General features: G+C 41.8%; 1 protein-coding gene across 2 annotated transcripts in view; it reads right to left on the bottom strand.

The window, feature by feature from the left end:
* The window catches only part of kcnk3a (potassium channel, subfamily K, member 3a), a 36,597-nt gene extending 30,419 nt beyond the window's left edge, over positions 1-6,178 (bottom strand). For both annotated transcript variants that reach the window (XM_076272278.1, XM_076272279.1), the window contains exon 1: positions 5,890-6,178. In XM_076272278.1, the coding sequence (XP_076128393.1) occupies positions 5,890-6,172 (283 nt within the window). In that variant the 5' untranslated portion in view covers positions 6,173-6,178. The remainder of the gene's footprint in view (positions 1-5,889) is intronic.
* Positions 6,179-22,487: the final 16,309 nt, after the last annotated feature.

The raw sequence follows: 22,487 nt of genomic DNA, 5'->3' as shown, positions 1-22,487 counted from the left end.
AATAAGAGTTCATTTAAGACACAGCCACATCTGAATTCCCCCAGTGCACGCCTAGATTAGGCCATTGGATCCATTCCCCCAGTTCAGATCTGGAATTGATTTTCTCTTCATTTTGGGCATGAGTCAGGGATTTGCATAAACTAGCCCACAAGTGTCTTGGAGTCAGACTGTGTGCCGCACTCAGTCAGAAGGAGACACTTATTGGCTGTAAAGGATGGAAAGGGTTCCAAAATGGTCGTAAACATTCAGCCAAAACAGCTCTAGTTTCTTTTCCACAAACTTTCACACTAGATACCATTTGAGAGCACAGTTTCTTTTGGGTGTTCTATACATCACTTTTCCTACAATTTTAGTTGTGATGTGATAGTTGTGATGGAAAAGGTTTGTGTCAGTAACTGTCCTCAGTAAGATATGTTACTGTCTTGATAATCATAACTGTTATAACTGTCCCTTTCTGTCTATTTTTGTAACCACAGATACTCTCTCCTAGTTTTTGATTCATCTTGGAAGTACTCTGTTGGCTTCTGTTATGATCACTTCCATTTTTATGACGAGTTTATTGGGACCGTTCACTGAAATGAGTCCATACAATGGAGTACATGCCAAGCAAACAGTGGCCCAACAGAGTCTTCAACTCACGTGGCGTATTGATAATCAGTTCAGTTTCCTCTTCCTCATTGATTTTAGTGCACGTGTTCTCACATGGCAATAGATATGCAGCTTTACTACCCTAAAGACAATTGGTATAAATGCTTTTAAACGCGCTCTGTGAAATATATAACCAACGACACCGATAAGCCCTGAGTGGTGAAATAACATACATGTCTGTTTATTTTACTATTGTATTTACTTTATTTCTCCATCTATTTATGCAGCCTATGCATAACAAAACAATTACAGAAGAGCTAAACGTTGCTAGGAAAAAGAAACAGAGGATATAGCTAGACAGATGAGGAACCATGAATCATCGAGAGAGAGAGAGAAAACAGATAGAGAGAGAGTATAGTATAGGAGTGAATGAGCTGGTAAGAGATGACTTGTCTTTCCGTGAGGCAATCCCCTTTCATCTGTCCGAGCCTTTTCTCTCTTTTCTGATGTAATTGCTGATGGACTCTGAAGGGCCCACCACAGCACTCCTCGGAGTCTGCTATGACCTGACACTCACACGGGATACAAGTAGCTCTGCTCAGGCTCTCTCGGCCTCATACCACACACACACACACACACACACACACGCACACACACACACAGACAGACAGACATGTGCACACACACACACACACAAACACACACACACACACACATGCACCGCACACAGACACACACACACACACACACACAAACACGCACGCACACACACACACACACACACACATGCACCGCACACAGACACACACACACACACACACACACACACGCACGAGCACACACACACACACACACACACATGCACCGCACACAGACACACACACTCACACATGCACCGCACACAGACACACACACTCACACATGCACCGCACACAGACACACACACTCACACATGCACCGCACACAGACACACACACACACACATGCACCGCACACAGACACACACACTCACACATGCACCGCACACAGACACACACACAAACACTTCTGTCACTGACCTGCTTACGCACAACTGTGTGTTTGCATTTATTATGTTCAACAGATTATGTTGAGTCTATGAGAAAAATCTTTGATCATAACATGAGGTCCAATGAATCAAAAGGTAAACAAGTGTGTCCTTGTGTGTGTCTGCATCTGTCTGTGTGTATGTATGTGTGTGTGTGTGTGTGTGTGTGTGTGTGTGTGTGTGTGCGTGTGTGTGTGTCTGTGTCTGTTTCAGTGTGTCTGTGTGTGTGTGTTTGTGTGTCTGCACACGTACATTCAAGTGTGTATGCTAACGGCTGTATATACACACTAGACCTCGGCTGGTTCACAGTTCTGTAAGTATGTGTGTTCAGTTCTGCCTGTTGGAGCCTCTGTTCAGAGCTATTCATCAACGGCTTTATGAGCACGGCCGATCCAACCAGTTTAAAAGCAGGTCAGATTACCTAAGTAGGCTGCGGTAGGTGAAAGAGTCTCCACAAAGCCCCAAGTGTCATTGTCAAAAGCTGTTTTCTGCCGGCCATGTTTAATATTTCTCCAGCATACTGAATATATTATTCTGACTGCCATTTGTTGACATAAATCTAAAACCTATTATAAACTCCTATAGATTGGCACTGGAACAGGAGACCCAGACTTATTATTTAGATCCTTATTAGACTTATTATTTAGATCCATCAAAGGGGATCCAGACTTGTTTCCATAACATTTATTCAGGACAGGACATGGTCCCATTTGCTAAAGGTAAAGTAATGCACTTTTAAGTGACAGGGTCATTTGTTGTTTGAGAGGCAATTCCATAGCACTAAAGCCTTTTTCTCAAAAAGCCTCCATTCTCTGCAGCTGCCACTTGCTGGAACTACAAAGCGTCAGTCAAAAGACGAGAACAAGCAAGCGACTCGAGCTAAGAGCCGTGGCATCAGAGAGGCAGAGACGCCGGGAAGCCGACGGCTTTACCCAGGCCAGAGGGAGACGCGGCTGCTATTCCTGCCTGCTGCCTGCTGCCTACTGTTCCCCAACAACCTACAAAAGCTCCTGAAAGTAAGCCACTGCTGAAAGTCTCTGCCCAGCTGTGCCATCCACCGGGGGGGGGGGGGGTTGGTGCCCTGTGCCCCTGTGACGTGAGAATGGGCTGGGAGGGGGTGGGAGGGGTCGGGGCTTAGGGGGGGGCAATGCCAGGGGCATTTACCCAAAGTGGATGTCTGCTGACAGGTCCCAGCAGAGCAGAGCCCAAAAACCTCTCCTCCTGATGCCAAGACCCACATGGCTGCACCCCCCCCCACCCCCCCTTCATCAGGCGTGCCAGGGATATCGGAATGTCAGCTCTGCAGGTCCACAGCTTTATTTACTCTTCGTGATCCCAAATTCCTTCCATGTCACAGCCTCTTTCCCAGGAGAAGGCAAGGGGAAGAACAATCTTTTTTTATTGGGGAGGGGTGGGATGGTGGGGGAGTGTGGTTCTGGTTCTGTTGATTTTCAGTGTACTGTGCACTGGCCGTTCTCAGAAAGCCCCCAAACACACGCCTCTCCATACACCACCCGCCCCCTAACTAAAACACCGGGATGTGTTTATGCACGTGCGCAAGCAGCGAGAGGTCAAATCATCCCAAACACCCTCTCTGGGCACATTGTTAGCAGACTCCACTTGGGTGTTATTCTCACGTGGGCTTTAAAGCTCATCACACTCTCACATCTCTCTCTCTCTCCCTCTCTCTCTCTCTGCTTCTAAATCCTCCCTATCTCCTCTGTTTTTGTAACCCCTCTCCCACCCGACCAACCATGAGCCCTCTTATTTTCCCCCTTCAAAACTTGCCCTTCAGCTCAAGAAAACATTGCATTTTATGAAACTAATGTTTTTCATGTGCTCTTTCCCTCTCTCATGTACTCTTTCTTCCCCTCCTCTTATTTCATGTCAGTCATTTGCTAATCCCTTGAGAGTCCGTCACTGTCTCGATCGCTCAGAGCTCTTTTGTTAGGAGACGCAGGCCCGTTTTCCCACAAAATAGTCCTGCAACATCAACAACCCCCAAGATGAACATTGTTTCGCTGAAGGTACAATAGTTCATAGAGGGACAGCCGTTTCAAAACAGTATCAGACAACAGGTTCCAAGACAGTTTTTCAGGCAGTTGCAGGAAGCATGTCTGTCAAGCTGTGATATTCTTTTAACATTATTTTGTGTTGATTAAACCACTCAAGTTCCTAACCCACAACAAACGTGATGTGATGAGTTGCCTCTTAGAGCTTATAAAAAAGAAACTCATTCATTAATGATTAACGATGCCTGTAAAGTACCTCACCAAGGATATCAGCCTGCAAATTGCCCGCTGATGAATACAGGGTGTGTGCCTGCAAAATAAAGTGCAACTCTCCAAGCCACTTAATGGCTGAAAGGGTAGGGGATGTGGGTGTGCCTGAGGAGACCATGGGACTTAGGCTCCCAGGTAGAGTGGCTGGTCTAGGAGGTTCAGTGGTTGGGCAAACCAGGTGGGTGTATGGGTGAGGGGAGGGGGTCAGTGGAGGCAGTGTTCTCATCAATACTTGATGGACAGAGTGAAAAGCTCTGTCACTCCAGCTAGCTCGCCTGGCCCGCTCTCACAATTACAGAATGCGGTTTCAGCTGGACGGATCAAGTTGGCACGCAATTAGCGCTAGCGACGTGCTAGGGTTACACCCCAGGTCGCTGTGAACAAGTGCCCAGTGGCTGTCGGGTTTTGCAGTGGGCAATCACTTGGGGTGGAGATGGAATCAAAGACAAAAGGACAAGGTATGTTTGGTCAAAGCAACGGGACCTGCCTACAGAATGCTAGCTCTGTCAGCTAAGGGTAATTAAAACTTGTTATAGAAGTGGAAGTAAGACAGAATGAGTATTTGCTGGTATGACTCGGTACTTCACCTAACGCCTGTCTTCCTTGCGCTGTCATTGTTTATTTTCCTCCAGTCCAAGTAAAGCCCTATTCAAGTCCAAGAGGGCTCATGTACATGAAAGTGCCATGGTGCAATATTAATATGCATATATAAAAATGATTATGTTGTTTCTCTCACCACCCGATGAATGGATCAAAATAAAACATGCACATGTCTATATGCGTAGATTATGTATAATAATGCATATGAATAGGCCTACATGATGCTGTTGAACTTGATAGACAATTCCTGACATTTCCAGGATATATTTCCTATATATTTTTAAAATTCCTGATGCTTTAGTTTTGTTGGAAACAAGCTGTTGCATTTAACACTATTTTATGTATGTCCTTAAAAATACCTCAGATTGACAGATTGTCCGGAAGTTGTTGTGTTTGTAACAACAATGTAAGTGTAGATCGTGACAAGCAGGTGACAATATATTAACAGGTCTCTCGACAGCAGGCCTTTGACTGTCGAATATGCACAATAGGCAACATGTGCGAACAGGTCTAATGGCTGCCACCTGTGCCCAGACACCGTGACGGCCAAACGCTCAAGCAGTCTCTGACAACGACTCAAAGTGCTGACATAGCCTGTCTGAATTGGTAAGACATTGAATTCCGCTGAAAGTCAGTGTTTTTCAGACTACATTTTGTGCCAGACTATACCCCCTTTTCCATTTAAACGACCATGTTTCGTAGGAGGCTCGTGTTTTTCCTAACTGAAGCGCTTGGCCATAAGCACATTTAGGACCACTGCCATTAATTTAAAAAATGTAAACTTTTTTCTTTAACTAACAAGATTAATATTTCAACTCCAAAATATAACGGTTTTTTAATCTCTCAGGGGCATGAAACACTGTAAAAATCGCCTCCTCGTGGTCCATCTGTAAGGGGTCATTCAACAAGTCTAAAGCAAGTGGAATGGAGCGATCTCTGGGTGCCCTTTACGCATGATGGAACCGAGTAGACATTTTATCCCCGTAAGTGATGTGATCAACTAGTCCCGAGGGTGCCCATAAACCACTCACAGTTGTTATGGCTCCATATTTGATAATAATGGGCAACATATACTATAACTAGTTGATGAAACAATATGTGGACTATCGTACAGACTAACGACTACAGATCGGGAAGGGCACTGTATTTCTTAGCAGCAGACTAAGGCTACTCTGATTTCTTTCAAAACAAGCGAAATTAAAGTTTACTGGCAGATGAACCTGAAGTTATTTCAGGTAAAAAAAAAAACCTTCTGCTGTGTGTGGTGTCAAGTGTAATGAACAGATGATTCGTGTCTTAGTGTGTGATTGCGTGATAACCTTTAACTTTTGAATCTATATTAACTCATCTTACCTATGGTCGTGATCACAGTTATGGCGAAGTAAAAAGAACCTGCGAATTTCCACTGGACTCCTGCCTTGTGCGGCTTCAGCTGCAATACCACCCCTTCCAGCTCATCGAAGTTGACTTTGGACAAGTTGTATTTCTCCATCAGCTCCCGTTTCCTCGCGTCCAGCTTTCTCTTCTGGGTAGTCTCCTTTTTAGACTCCAAGGCATCGAAAACAGCCGCTCCGACCAGCAGGTAGGTAAACGTGCAAATGATCAGCGCGAGGGTCCTCACGTTTTGCCTCTTCATGGTCAGGGTGAGTAGGTGGGCTCCAGAAGTTTGACGGTGGATCTTGAGGACGGCGAGCTGGGCTGGTTCATGGCTCCGCTTGGTCTGGTCAGAGAGGACCGGGGGTGCACCGGTGGACGGCCAGATCCGATGGTGACTTTATTGCCGAAGCGCGCGTTTTCTCGGAGCTGTTCGTTCAGCACCACCCCCTATTTTCGCATGCCGCTCTCTCTATCGCTCTTCCTCCCTCTAACTCACTTACACTCTCAAACACCCTATTCCTCTCTTCCTATCGTTTCCTTTCCCCACCCCTCCTCTTAACCCATGCGCGCGCAGGCTTGTGAAAGATAGACTAACGCAACATACATGCCTTTTTAAATCAGCTTTTAATTTTCGAAGTCATGTAGCATTTTAATCAATATCATACAATGTTTTCAGACTTTGAATAAGCTTTTTCACATTGACTGAAACATGAGAGATGGCAATGTCCCTAAGGGAACGTCACCGGTAAGTGCATAGAAAGCGCTAAAAGGTTCTTCTTGTCAGTTCCTTATAAACGTTTTTTTTTATTTCAGGGAGCCTTTTAGTTTTGTCATACTCTGAAAGGAACTTCGCCCTGTACCTGATGATTCAATATAGCATGGGTTCACTGAAAGCTTGGTTTGTTTCACTAGCTAGTTTTGTTTTCTGTTTTCCTGATATGTAATTACAACACGTTACAGGTGGAAGATTTAAAGCGTGCTCTCCCGGACCCCCTATGTTTTGTGTTTTGTTTTGATTGTTTGTTTGTTTTTGTTTAAGATTTTTTTTTGTTTTAATGTTTTTTTTTGTTTGTTTAAAATGTTTAAATGATGACTTCTGGTGAGTTTTGTGGAAAGAGAAGAGAAGGGTGGAGAAGAAGCAACTTCATGCAGAGGCTTTAGCTTCATGGCCCCCTGAGTTCTTGTTTCATTCAGTAATCCATCCCAGACCTGTTGGCGTTTTGGTCATATCTGAATATTGTGTACAATATTATGTATTATGTCTATGGTGACTACGGCCCTGCTATAATTAGAATCCATCTTGGCCAAGCATATTGATGAATGTCAAATGTAGAGAAGGCCTCCCTTCTGGAACCTCACATTCCATCTATGACTGGAATGCTGTCCTCTCTGGGATGTTTTGAGTGAAGCCAAGAGCTAATGAGTTAGAGGCTGGACACCCCACCCCACCCCCAGCCAACTTTGGACATAATCCGGAAGGGACTCCAATTCTGCCAAGACACTTTTGCACTTTTCTGTTGACATTCTCTCTCTCTCTCTCTCTCACACACACACACACACACACACACCCTTCACTGACACTTGTTTGCTACCAGATTCAGTTGTTGGATTATGTAAGGATACCGAGAAAACATTTCCCCTCAAACATTTCCCAAGTAAATGTTTTAATATTAATTATTTTGTAAATTATCTTTCTGTGAATGTCAAACCATTTAATGATTTGCACAAAATCATATCTATTTTTAGGTTAAGATTGTGAAGTTGGCAGATTTGGCCAAGTTTCTTTGGGCAGTGTTGGCAGGTCATTTTATTAGCCCCTTATACTAATGTAGTGAAATCAACAATCAACTGAATGAGGTTTTCATGCAGTACAAAGTACAGTAAATATACTGTATTACACTTTTATGATTTTAATTAATTTACTGTAATGCATGACAGCAGCGTACAACATTTGCGAAACATAAACAAAGACATTGTGCTTTGAAGAAAGAACATCGTTAACACATGTCAATATCAAACGTTATATCAGCAAAAAGCTAATTTTTGTTGCAAGGTTACCAAAGTAGACTTTCACTCATTCCAATGACAAAGCTCCCCAGAGGCTCAGGATGAGGACAGAGGATGATTTAATGACACACGGAATGGATGATTTCTATCAGCTGTTATTGTTATTTCCTGTTGTTCCTAATTGTGAGTAACTGCCTGTTCCTTGTTGACTGTTTGTTGACAAAAGCAGGTCCCTCATTCTCATACTTACACTTCTACCTATACACGTGATATTTTTCATCAGTAAGTCGGTATTGAAATCCTGTTCAAAATGTAGATTTTCTCCAATAACATTATGTACCACAATACAACACATTAAGCATGTAATTTAAATTTACTGGGAAAAAAAGGTTGATGGTGTCAGCTATTTTTAAGTGTAAAGACACAAAGAGGTCCCTTGGAGGCATAATACTATGGTCTATTTTTAGAAATAAAGAGCAACTGATTCCTTTAGGAGGTCAATGCCAGGGATAAATTAGAGTGCTCATGGAATGAGACATTTGATCAATAAATCAATTGATTAATTGCTTAATCTTCATGTTGCCTGATAGGTGAATTTGCAAAGCTGAGCTAAAAATAGACTAAAGCAATGACCATAAGCTGCATTGACCTGAGATGCAATCTATAACAGCTCGAAGATTTAAATAAATTTAAATAAATTTGACAAGTGAATATATTAGGTCTCTGCTTTTTTTAAACCCACAGTGTGCAATTGTGTGTTAATTATCCATGAAACTTCAGTACATTTGCATAAAAAAATCTAAGAAATGACAAATACAATTTTTGATACTGTAAATTCAGTAACGTGCCCTTGGGCTCTGATTCAGGCTATCACCGGTAGAGCAGGTGCAGTTCAAGATTGTAATCCAATAGACTTTTTTCATTTCAGCTAATTGTTCTTCATGGTACACCAGCCATCAGTTCAGTGTAGATTCTGTAAATGACAAACAGACACAGAAAACTTGGACAGGGCCATAAACGATTTCAACAAATAAACATGGTGCTATGAGCAGGGAAAATATGTCATTTCATTGGCTGTTACTGTAAGATCAAGGATCAACAACCATTTGCCAAACCAAAACCAATTCACATAATGCATTTTTAAAATGCATGTTGATTACAAAATGTCAGCCATACAGAGTGTGTTGGTAGCACATTCAAGATATGAATGAGCACTGGTGTATAGCCACTGTTTTCATGCTATATGGTCAAATCATAGTTATATCATAGTATCTATCATGTAAAACATAACAATGTGCACTGTGTAATATTAAACATTTAAGCTAGAACAGGAAGGAAGATAAGCTGAAAGACAGCCACTTTAGCTAGTTCCTGTATGTAGCAGAAACGTGACCTTTGCCCTGCAACCTCCTGGCTGCGACCATGTCTCTAAATCTCAAACTTGAGGATCCTTGAGGATTCTGCCTCAGTAGGAAACCCTGCCGAGTCAGATCCTTCAAAGACGAGGCAAGGCTTCTTCTTAGCATTCGGAAAACACACAATGGCACAGACTAGCAAATGCAGGAAGCTGCAGGTGTGTGTTATTGAAAATCATGCCTCCTGTCTGCATTACTATTAAAGGAAAATTCTGGTTTTTAGCACTTTAACACCCTTTTCTGGTTTGTTTTGGATAAACTAGAGTGGTGGACACCGAAATGTTGACGATTGGTCCTGTCTCGACTTTTCTGACTCGTTTTGAATCGCCTTTTCACTTCTCAGGGTGGCTGTCAATGGGCATACTGTAGTAGGCTACTCAAACATGTCCTAAAAGTTAAAACAACCCTTAACGTTCGTTTTCAAAACTGTGCAACTCACCGAGTGGTTAGTGGAGTTCGTTGACTATTAAAAGCAAATATATCGGCGCAATGTATGATTCGTATTTGAACCTGAAGCATAGACGGTGGCGCAGTAATATCAACGTGCAATGACAGAAATCAATGGGATTTTACAAAATGCCAAATAAAAGACGACAGAAACTGTATTTCGCTACGCTACTTGTTTTGGAACATCAACGAACACCACTAACCACTCGGTGAGTTGCACAGTTTTGAAAACGAACGTTAAGGGTTGTTTTAGGACATGTTTGAGTAGCCTACTACAGTATGCCCATTGCCAGCCACCCTGAGAAGTGAAAAGGCGATTCAAAATGAGTCAGAAAAGTCGAGACAGGACCAATCGTCAAAATTTCGGTGTCCACCACTCTAGTTCATCCAAAACAAACCAGAAAAGGGCCTTAAAGTGCTAAAAACCGGAATTTTCCTTTAAGCAAAACCGTGCTCAAAATGCTCAAGGGAAGAGGTTTAAATAGCCTTCCTAAATGGCTTCTTCACACAAAGCCCATACTTCATTCAGGGTACTTTACACAGTGACAATAAGACGATGTTTACATTTACAGTAAATACATTGTGAACTGCCTTGTTTTGTACAGTTTTTAAATCCTTCATAAATGTGCGCACAGGATTGTGGGTGTTCCAAGCACGCTGAAGATATGCATCCTCGAAAAATTCGATAAAATGAAGGACTTTAGAATTTGACGGATGCTTGACATTGGAACAGTTCTTCGGCGGGACTTCATGACGTAACATCCTTCAAATAGAAGCCTTGAAGGACTCCCCCCCCCCCCCCTTCCGCCCTTGAGTTTGAGAAACGGTGTGTTATCATAGCACTCTTGGACTGAGACATGAGGGCCTAGAAGAGAGGAGGGGGCGACGTCATTACAGCAATTTGGGAGCGCGGATGTGAAGGGGAGTCAGTCAGCTGAAAGATGTGCAGTCCCCTCCCCAATGCCACATGGACAGAGAAGCCCCGCTCAGGAGTGCTGTGGCACGATGGCTATGGAGGCGGCCTGATCAAAAACAACAACACGACCACACGGCCATTTTAGGACTGGATGGAAACAATACACCAACACAGTTATGACACCTGGGGGAGACGGGTGTCTAATGATGATATTGGACAAAAAGAGCTGAAATGTTTTTTGGATTCAATTACCCCCCAACTCCACCCCATGTGACCCACACACTAGGGGTGGGCGATATATATCGTCTGCGATAATATCGTGATTGTTGTTTTAACGATGTGCAAATTGACCTTATCGAGTATTTAAATTACTTATGGGGAAAAAACACTCGAAATCACGCACTGAAGAATCATACATTCCCAGGAGGTAGGCTATAGATACAGTCGGTTAAGACGTTCGGAAAGGTTACCGACCCGCACGAGGGGTAAGCATGCTAACCTCACACAATGGAAGTCAATGGGCGAACTAGCTAACAGTTAGACTTTATACATTCGTTTTACATTCAGGTGGAGTTCTGCTTGTTTCTGAACACAATAATTTGAAGGAATTGTGTTTACTTAACTGCCCAGTGTATGCTAACAACTTAATTCACCCTCGATTGCCCAATGTTGACGACAAATTTCTCTGGAAGCTATATTCAATGGTAGCATCATTAGGTTGCTAACTGGCTAACTTTATATCGTCAGTGTAACATAACCAACTGGTACACATTACTTGTTAAAACTTTTCCCACGGCCATTGTAGAGAATGTGCATTCATGTGAGAATAAATTCAGATGCAACTTATGAGTATGTGATGTTAAGGCAAAAGGGTTAGCTTGCTAAACCGAGCTGCACAGTCCGGCCATTGAAAGCAGTTCTACAATGAGTACACTCGAGACAGTTCTGGCCGTTTAACTGGAATTAGCAAAATGAGGGAACTTAATGTTACCCTTAACCTCCTTGACACACAGATAACTCTCAGTTGAAACGTGTTTGTGCCGTTTAGTGATGTTTGCTAAAAGATTTAATATTTTTATAGGTGCTTTCTGTACTCAAGCCGGTGCACCTCCATTAGTTTACATGCAATCTAAACGAATGTTTTCCCCCTCGGGGGCTTTTCAGCCACGGTAACCACGGCAACTGGGGGCGGTAACCACGATTATGACTAGTATTCGACTGTATGTATGCGGGAGTGCAGCAAAGCAAGTGTCACGTGATCACTAGTGGGTCACATGGTCACAACGTTGTCCCACGCAGCCTAATGTTTATTTTGTGCAGCGATAGTAGCCTACTTGGGATTTTATGCTGCTACTTCTGTTCAAGTAGCATTGATGAGACAGTCACGTTTTTTCCTACACGGTATTATATGGAGAGAAAACATTAGCCTTTAAGTATTTTAATAGTCAGTTGTAAACAAATAACTATTCTCATGTAACTCTTTTGTAAATGGACTGAAGTTTGCTCTAAATATCTACGTTTACCGATTATGCTAACCGTTAGCATCTCTATGGGATTTCTCATATACATTAGCCATAAGCTAATCACTCATATACATTAGCCATAAGCTAACGCATTCGTTTCTATTCTGTAACTTGGAATGCTAGCCTACGTGATTGCTCTAAAACAAAACATAGAAGGAAATAACTGAGATGTAAGCTACTCTGTTGGTCTGCTCTTAGTTTTACAGTGAATCCTATGTAAAGGTTTGGAAGGAGCTTCAGACTTTCTCTTGGGAAACTGTTAGGCCTATTCATCTTCTCTAATAGAGCATCACAGTCCCGCCCCTCCTCCGAGAGAGCTTAGTTTCCGGAAGTAAATTTCCCATTCATTTCTCCCATTGACGTTTTGGAAAAATCCGTATCTAAAGAGTTTTAGAGCATGTCTTAGGCTAATCAGCTACAGCGTAACTCATAAGCATACAACATATCATTTCGAGTGAAAAAACGAATAGAAAGTCCAAAAAAAGTCAAAGGTACAAGACTGTGTACATATTTTCATTTCCGAGCGAAGGAACTACTCATCCCATAAACCACCGGGCCTCACTGAAAAATATATAAGCAGCACGAACCAGCGCGAATTATTCATTTCCAACCGGTGACAGTAGCGAACCATCTCCTCCAAACAATGATTTTTATATAGTTAATAGCAGTTATTTCAGGAGTAATCGTGTAAATAATAGTGTTTTGGTATTGAATGTTATATTTACCATCGTGTATTTTATATCGTGTGTGTGAAAGCGGTTAACGTTAACGTTAGCAACATTGTGCAGTGCTTCGTATCTGACTGCCATCCTGATGCATGGACCGGTGCATGGTCTGCTCTTGGACCACCATATTCAGTTTATTAACTTGAATTATTACACAAAATGTTCATTAAATGTACGAAGAAGTATTTCTAGGTTAATGATTGATATAGCTCGTACAGTATGAAGGCTACAGTAGCCTAGCTAATGTTAACTAGCATTACCGACCTCCCTGCAAAACTCACCACACAACTTCGTAGGTTTGATAGGTCTTGTTCCTCATGCTGGCCCATACAAAACCCACAAGCTGACCCTCGACACACAACAGTCAATAATGTGACCCGATTTAAAGTGGTTTTCACCCCTTTGGACACTCTTGATTTCGTCCTTGAAACTGAAATATTCACGGGCCGGGGGCATGGACGGTTTGCTAACCATTTTACTGCAGTGTCTACCCGGTGGTAGCATCCAGCTTTATCAGCTAGCTAGCTAGTTCAAAGGTTTAAGTTCTTAATGGGGATATACAGGGCTTTTTATGCCTCGTCTAAGTTGATGTTTCATATAAACAACAATTCATGTTCATAGAAACAACAAGGTCACTAAAACATAATATATTTCATACCTGTGTTGCAGCATGTAGGCTAATGTTAGCAGCATTATAATGACATTCTAATGTCTGAAAGGCTAATGATTAGCTAGCCTATCGGCTACCTGAAAAGTTAAGTGTTCAAACTAGCATTTACAGTGTTCTATTTGATGGTGTATTGGCCCTGACTAAGTTCGTGTGATATATAAACCACAATCCTTGTTGATACAAGTACCAATGTTCGTCTAGAAAGTTTTTATTCACATTAAGATTTTCGCCATAGGCAGTAAAAGACTCCGCCATCTTGTCAATAATATTCGCTGATTCAAGTTTCAAACTATAACTGAACGGCCTTTCCACCAATCAGAGGCATCACTGTGGGATTGTGGGATTGTTCAGGATTGTGGGTAATGAAGTACTTATCCAAGACATCGCGAATAAAAGACATTTATCTCAAAACGAGGTTAGTGCCCAGTGAACTTTTGGCGTCTATATTGAGCATATACAATCGCTTAGTACAGCCGTAGCTGGTTTTGAGTCTACCATGTGCAGTTAAGTTTTTATGGCTTATACCCGAATTGTCAATGGAGAAATTGCATTGAATTCTTACTTCCGGAAACTCCTGTGGGCGGGACTGTGATGCTCTATGTAGCTGGCTAGACCATGTCATTGCCACACACACAAGTGGGGGCAGAATTGGAAATGTGTCAGAGTGACAATGCATTGGTTGATTAAGTTAAAAAGTCACAGGTTAGGTTATTGGTTATTATTGTAGGCCTAATGATGCTATTCATAAATAATGAGCTGTAAAGTAACTCAGACTTTAACAAAAACTATTTTTTAAAGGATATCGACTAATTATCGTTATCGTCAAAATCACAAAAAATATCGAGATATTATTTTTTGTCCATATCGCCCACCCCTACACACACACACACACACAGGGTTGAGGAGGTGGTAGAATGAGGGGGGGGGGGGGCAGCACTTAGCTGCTCCAAACCTTTTCCCATCAGCACTTAGTGTCAAGTCGCTCAGGACATACTGTAGCATGATTGCCACAATATTCTCTCTCACTCTCTCTCTCTCTCTACTCCTTTCATTCAGTCTGGTTCCACAGCTATTTGCGATATTATTTCAGATAGTTAAAGAAGCACAGATAAAGAAAATGCCAGGTCAAAACTCAACTTCAACTCTCTTTTTTGTACTTTTTGCCTGATAAGATCTTACTTCTGCCATGTTCTCTTCTGTCTTGTGTAGAGATTAATGCATCTGAGCACTCCAGGCACAAAGAGAGAATTCTCCTTACGGAAAAAAAAGATGATTAAAAAGTCTCAGAATTAAAGGGAAGATCTCTGCCATCTCTGTGATAACAGGGATCAAATGAGCCAAAGTAAAGTCTAATCAAATGATGGAGTAACTTTGTAGATCTGTGAAAAGTTTTATTTCATATTTCACCATGTCGCAAGTGTGAAATGAAGTCATGTGTAGAGACATGGAGACTGAAGGAAACAACGGATGTCACAGTGTGTTTGCTGAGTGTTTGTGTGTGTGTGTGTGTGTGTGTGTGTGTGTGGTGAAGACACTCCAGCCATGATTCACTGCTTTCTCACATGAGTGGCTCTTCAATTGTGATGGGACAGGACCAAGCATCATACACACATACACACACACACACACACATGATGCACGCACACAAACACATACACGGACGCACACACACACATACACGTTCACAACACACACACACACACACCCGCATGCATGCACACACACGGACGCACACACACACACACCCACACCCGCGCACACACACACACTTACACACATGCCACACACATACAGTACACACACACACGCTTCAGCTACAGAAGCCTTTAAGCCTAAGTCATGGTAGGCCATGTCTGGGACACATATTGTTCCACCCATCATTTGGGGCAATACCTGCTAAAACATACATAAACATGTGTTATTGGGGCAATACCTGCTAAAACATACATAAACATGTGTCATTGGGGCAATACCTGCTAATACATAAACATGTGTTATTGGGGCAATACCTGCTAAAACATATGAACATGTGTTATTGGGGCAATACGTGCTAAAACATACATGTATAAACATGTGTTATTCGCTTACTGGCCTATGTTCTTCACCTTTGTTGTGGATATAATATTGATTTCAGTTATTTTCCAGCACTATTTTTTACAGAACCAGGAAAGTTTAAAAAAGACTCATTGCAGGGAGAAAGAGAGCAGGAGAGGAAGAGAGAGACCACAGGAACAAATGAGAGAGAGAAAGAGAGAGAGATGGAGAAAGAGGGCATTGTGGGTGGGTGTCTGTGGGGAATGTGTTTTTCAGGGTAATCAGTGATTAAACGGCCTTGTGTTGAATTAACACCGCTTCCACATTTCATTAATATCATCAAATGGTGACTTTTACTGTAAAGGGGCTGGCGGACACTCACATGTTCACGTTCTGGACACAGTTTGTGACAGGAGATGTCGCCCTGAGCATTCAAGATGCAATTACGATCAGATGTCAGATTGTGTATGTGTTAGTCTGTATGTCTGTGTCTATGTGTGTGTGTGTGTGTGTGTACGTATGTGTGTGTATGTATATGGATGGGGTATAGTAGTGATTAGATGAACAGACAATGCAATCTAATCTCCCCAAGCTGTTATGTTAAGCCTGATGTTTTCAAAATAGTAATGTGCAATCAGTGCCGTAGCTGCTAGCTCCACTGCTGCCAAATAATTATTTATGATCATTTCAGAACCAAATATAGACTAGCATCATTTATTAACGACAGCGCTTAGAAAAACAGCAGATATGGTCTTGTAAGGACAAACCCTCACATACACTCTACTTTAGTTAGGGGAGCCAGGCTTGCCAGGCTGCATGTGGATGTCCTGCTGATGCAGAGGCTCAGGGTGATAGTTTAACGAATGGAAAGAGTCTGATTACATAACAACTCTTGCTTGAAAACCAAATCAGCATAGAGGTCGAAGGAGAGATCAAGACAGACCAAGAGAGAGAGAGAGAGAGAGAGAGAGAGAGAGGAGAATGAGAAAGAGAAAGGGCAAGGTCAGTGGTGAGAAAAAGAGAAGAAAAAAAAGAAAAATGAAGAAGGGAATGAGGTAAAAAAAAAAGAGCTTCATTAGGAGAGGAGAGTGTGAGAGTGGCACACTGGTGGCTGTGCCAGTCCTGATGCCCATTATCATCATGGTTTACACAGCCCCTCTGCCACCCCTGCCCTTAATCCTCCCACCAGCTGAGAGGGTGTCGGGTGTCAGGGGAAGGGGGGGAGCTGTGAGGGGTGAGGGGCTGCCTGCTCCACTGCCTGTGCTCGGCTGCATGATGCTCTCGTCTGCCTCAGGACCCCTACAGGGCTCAATTAGGCCTGCTAATTTACCAGCAGTATACTGCCTTGAAACACACACACGCGCGCGTGCACACTTATACACACACATGCACGCACGAACACTCTTGGGTGCAGAAACACATACAGTACAGACACATAGGCACGTGCACAGTCTATTTCTCACACACATCACTTTCTATGTGTCTCTCTCTCTCAAAGACACACACAACCACACACAAACAAAAACAAACAGACACAGACACACACACACACACACACTAACGCAAACACACACACGCACACAAACAAAAACAAACAAACACAGACACACACACACACACACACACACACACACACACACACACACAAACAGACACAAAGACAGACACAAATGGCCACACAAATAGTTACCAGCATCTTGCACCTCTGGGGTAAGAACACCCACTGTCATCTCCATCATCTCAACAGCATTCTTTCAAACGAACACACACACACACACACACACACACACACACACACACACACACACACACACACACACAAACAAACAAGCAAAAGCATGTATAACACATGCAGAATAATCCAACAGATCAAATCAACAGGAGATGGAACCTAATCACCACAATGGCTTTTATTGCATTAGCTAGCCTCTTCGATCAGCATAATGCATCTTCTGTATTGAAAGTGTTCACTGCATCCAGTCAGTTAGCAGAGTGTCTGCTATTTATAGATGTCTATTTATATGCACCAAGGGTCACGGTGGCTTATTTTCCAGACGGAGGCAATATGGACCGTTATCAACAGGGTTCAGCTCTAATTTGGATCATATGAGTGAACAAAACAGCTTTGTCACAATGCATGGGTTGGGCAAAGACAAAACAGATGCTCATAGAACACAATCAACTGTCAAGGGAGAGGGAATAGTTCTGAGTGCTCTAAAGTACCAATCACAAAGACAAGGCCAAGCAGTGTGTCAAAAAACATCAAACAGATTTTCTACAAAACCTAAATGAAAGGATTCCAGATAGAAGACGTAGGGCTGCTTCATACAAAGGATACTGGTATTGTGCTGAAGCTCTTTGGGTAACACTTTACTTGATAGTATCGACATAAGAGTTACATGACACTGTCATGAACACATGACACTGTCATGACATATATACCCCAACCGTAACCCTAACCCTAATCCTAACCTCTAACCCAAAACCTAACCCTAACCCTAATCCTAACCCTAACTTGTTATGACAAAAACTGAATGTCACTTAAAACAGAAGCGTTATGTCATAAACGTTTATGACTTGTTTATGACACGTCCATGACAGTGTCATGTCACTCTTATGTCGATACTGTCAAGTAAAGTGTAACCGCTCTTTGCTTATAAGTGGGAATATAGACTAGCGGATGTGTAGTTCCATATTACTTATTTTGCAGGTGTTAGGATACACAAAGCAATTTACTTCAACATAGGTAAAATTACGTTATAATTTTAGAGGGACAGGACTGTGCATGTGTGCAGAATTTAGGTTGATGATGTGGATGTTGACATTTATTTCATTAGTTAGTTATGGTGTTCCTTTTTCAGGCTTCACCATGTAGCCATTGGCACAGAGTAATTTCTCGAACTTCCTTTGTGGGTTTCCTGATATGTTGCACTTGTTTTCTTGTGTTAGTGTTGACCGTAAGCCAAGAGAAGTGAGGGGTAATGGGCCAAGGAGTGTGTTTTTGGACCAAAACTGCACTTCAAGTAAAAGGTTAATGAGTAATAAATGACATAGCTTTATGGACTGGTGGTCGTTCAACAGCTTAGAAATATATTTTGGCCTCAGACGCAGTATTTCCTAATTCTGGTCCCTGCTCCTTATCTTCCAATCTACTTGCTGGTTCCAGAGGCTGAGCAGAATCTTTACACCCCTCTTCACATTGTAATGAGTCTCTCTTGTCTGTCATTAAAACTGAGGAAAACGTGACAATTAGATTTCAATCTCTTGAGATGAAAATCAAAACAGACATTTGCCCGTTTAGAGTACACTCTAAGAAATGGAAGTACCAGTGTGTACCTAAGTCGGTACAAATGCTTGTCGCTGGGAGAGTAGCCTTTTGAAGAACAATAATGTACCCATGAATGCAGGTACATTTGTATACCCTAGCCATCTGTACCCATCAAGGTACACTTGTGTACCTGCAATGACTAAAATGTACCTGTATATATCATTATCACATAGTACCCTTTAAAGGTACTAATCTGTACTTCAAGGGTACAACCCCAGTGAAAATTTAAGGTGGTATAACTAAAATATATGCACAACCAATAAGTACATTTAAATGTTTATTCTGGGGGGGATATTACACACAATACTCCACATGAATACAGGTACAATAAATGTTAACATGTTCATATTAAAGGAACACGCCACCCAAAATCAGTAGTGATATATGTTCTTACCTTAACTTTCACGAGTTGAGTCATACCTCTCCCGCGCCGGTAGGTGCACTCAAACGCTCTGTCGCGCGGCGCGAATGTGTTAGCATGTTGCTATGCTAGCGGGCTCTGCCGTGGCCGTAGAGAGAGGAACATAGCAGTAATCAAACACCTCCATTTTTTCCCTACTTAAATACAGTTGCACGAGTAGTTGATAAAAATGTGTACGTCACACAACATGAAACGTGGCGATTTTCCAAGCGAATAAACAGGAGAACTACAATGTGTGGCGCAATAGCACTTGGGAGTACTTCGACCTAGCGTGGTAATATTATTAACACCTAATTGTAGATCGATCCTATCCACCACAGAGTTTAGAATCCATGCTGGATCGACCCTCAGCCTCTCCCTCCCCTCTGAGCGAGAGAGAGGCACACACACTAGAGATGCGCTGATGGGCTATTATTTCAACCATAACTACATAGCAAAACTTATCATCCATTAGCCATCAATCAGCACCAAAGTTTGTTGACCAATTTTCAAAACTGCACCCGCCCACCATCCGTTGGTTGTTTTAATGTAGGCTATATGGGTGATGCAGCGCTGCTGACGTGAGGCTAGAAAGCCCTTGCCTGTTCTAGAAAGACTGATCTAATGCAGCAAATATATTAAAAGGCTGAAGTCGTACATTGGCTAGGCCTATCCCCAGAATATCAGCAGCAACATGTTTTTTTGTTGTTACATAACAGAGTGTGAATAGCTCAGCTGTGTAATAGACACTCTGAATAAGGTATGCTGTTTGCATCAATGTACAGTTAGAAGTGGATGCTATTTGTACCCAGGTGTTTATAGTACTGCATGCTATTTACACCCTGGTGCATGAACTAGCTAATTGTTGCAATCAAAACTTCCGTTTGAGAACCGATTTCTTGTTCAAATTGCGCGCCTTCTCTCCAGAGACGTTGGTACACATGCACACTCACTCCGCCAAAAAGCATCACACAGGAATCGAACCCTGGTCTCCCGCGTGCCAGCCCTTGCCTATGACCACTGCACTATCTACTTCAACAGAGGTTGAAGTTTGCAGGTAAACTTATAGTTTATAGGCCTGAACATCATATTCACGAAATTTCTGTTAGCTAACAAACTGACGGTTGTATGTGTTCACTGAACAAAGATTATGAATATAAAACACAACTTTTCCATCTCAACTTTAATTTGAACAGATATTAGTGCTGAAACCGTTCAGAATTCTTCACTTTCTGCTGACGAAAAAACGAATGTTGGCCATGTTTTTTGGGCACGCGAGCAACATGTTTTTGTTGTTATGTAACAGGGTGTGAATAGCCCAGTTGTGTGGCCAAGGCTATTCGTACCAAGGGTACGAATAGACACTCCGAAAAAAAAATCTAAAAGTTGTCTGTATTATTATAATTTGCATAATTACAGTGCATGAAAATGCACTGTTCTGTTATCCGAAGTCTTCTTCTTCTTCTTCTTCTTCCCACCAAATTTCTGCGTCTAATTCAGCTTCAACCGTTTAACGTAGAAACTTCGTTCAAACTTTGTAACGTAGGTCTTGAAAAGGAGACTTGAGGAATGTATTTTTCACTTTTGTAAACTTTATACTTTTTGAGATATTAATAAAAAACAAGCTTATTTTTCCCCATAGACTTTGTATGGGGACTATGACATCATAATGGGCTAATTAATGTAACTTGATTTGCACCTGTATCAACTTCCAGCTGCTCATCTAGGTCCCATCAAAAGGCTAGTTAAACTGATTGCACCTGTATCAACTGCTTTCTGCTCAATTAGACCAACTCTCTCTGTGTATCTCCATTCTACAAGGATATAAGGCACATTCCATCCAACTTTCTATCCATTCATCCTCTTCAAACCATTCACTCATCTACCCATTAAACTATCCCATCAACATCCATTAAACAATCTGCCTATCAACATCCATTCAACTTTCTGTCTATCAACATCCATTACACTATCTACATTTAACTTTTAAACTATATACTCTGTCTCAGGCTTTAAACATACAATCTGGCTCTACAGATCCTGTTCAACTATTTCCTCTGCCCACAACTGTTTCAAAATAAATGTCCTCACTACAATAATTCACTATTAAATAATGTAACTATTTAAACTACTCAACTATTTAACTGTTCAGCCATTTCAACTGTCAGTTGTTATCAACTGCCAACTGTTATCAAATAAAAGTTTGTTTTGCATTTTATGTTAATATACAGTATGTTTATATTTTCATGCACTGGTAATTTCCTCGAAATTACATTTTCTAGTTTATTATGCAATACTTTTCTATATGTATTTAACATCAATAAGAAAAATACCATTACAAAAAAAACACCAAGTTGGGTAACTTACGTAGCCATTAGATCCTTTAGTAAAGGTAAGCTTACTTCCAAGTGGCCATATTCTGCCTTGGTGGGTATCTGTGAGAAGGATTAACGTTAGATTTACGTTAGACCATTATCAAGCTCTGAGTAGCTTTATAACATTATAGAATGGTTCTGAGTTGCTCCCTCTAGCTTCTAACTAGATAAGCAATGACAAACAGGATGTTCTGGTGAACATAGGCAACTCAACTAATTCATTTTCACCTGAACAAAATGAGTGTTGAGAGTGATCATGCTTAAGTTACTGCATGTATGCACATACGAGGCTTCTTTCACCTGCACTACTGTTGATATTAACCTTTAAACACTGTTCGTTGCTACCCCCCTTAATTTACTGTTCGCGGTCAAATTTGACCGTACAGTTTTAATTGCTCTTATTTGTAGGAGTGCATGTATGGAGATGTCTTAAGGGGCTATGACATTGTACACGGTATGCGCTGCGCTCACCGCTAGGTTGCTCTTGGTTGAGGTAACGTCCCAAAGATTTCTGTTGTGCTTGCCGCTGGGCTCAGCGCAAAATACCAATGATTTACATACAGCGTGCCGCGGTACAACCTGATTAAACTTTGACCATGGCACGCGCAAGGGCGGCAAAGTGGCAAAACTTTAACATAAATTAAAAATGTACACTATAAAAATAGTAATAATAATATTTTTTTATGTATATATTTTTAAGATTTGCTGCCTCAATGGATGTTGGTATGGTAGTC

Source organism: Alosa pseudoharengus, unplaced genomic scaffold, assembly GCF_046254945.1.
Source record: "Alosa pseudoharengus isolate Yale_2024_CS ecotype anadromous, Long Island Sound unplaced genomic scaffold, YU_APseudo_1.1 YU_APseudo_1.1_scf_7, whole genome shotgun sequence".
NCBI lineage: Eukaryota > Metazoa > Chordata > Actinopteri > Clupeiformes > Clupeidae > Alosa > Alosa pseudoharengus.
The sequence above is the reverse complement of the archived record's forward strand: the minus strand, read 5'-3'. Positions and strand labels throughout refer to the sequence as shown.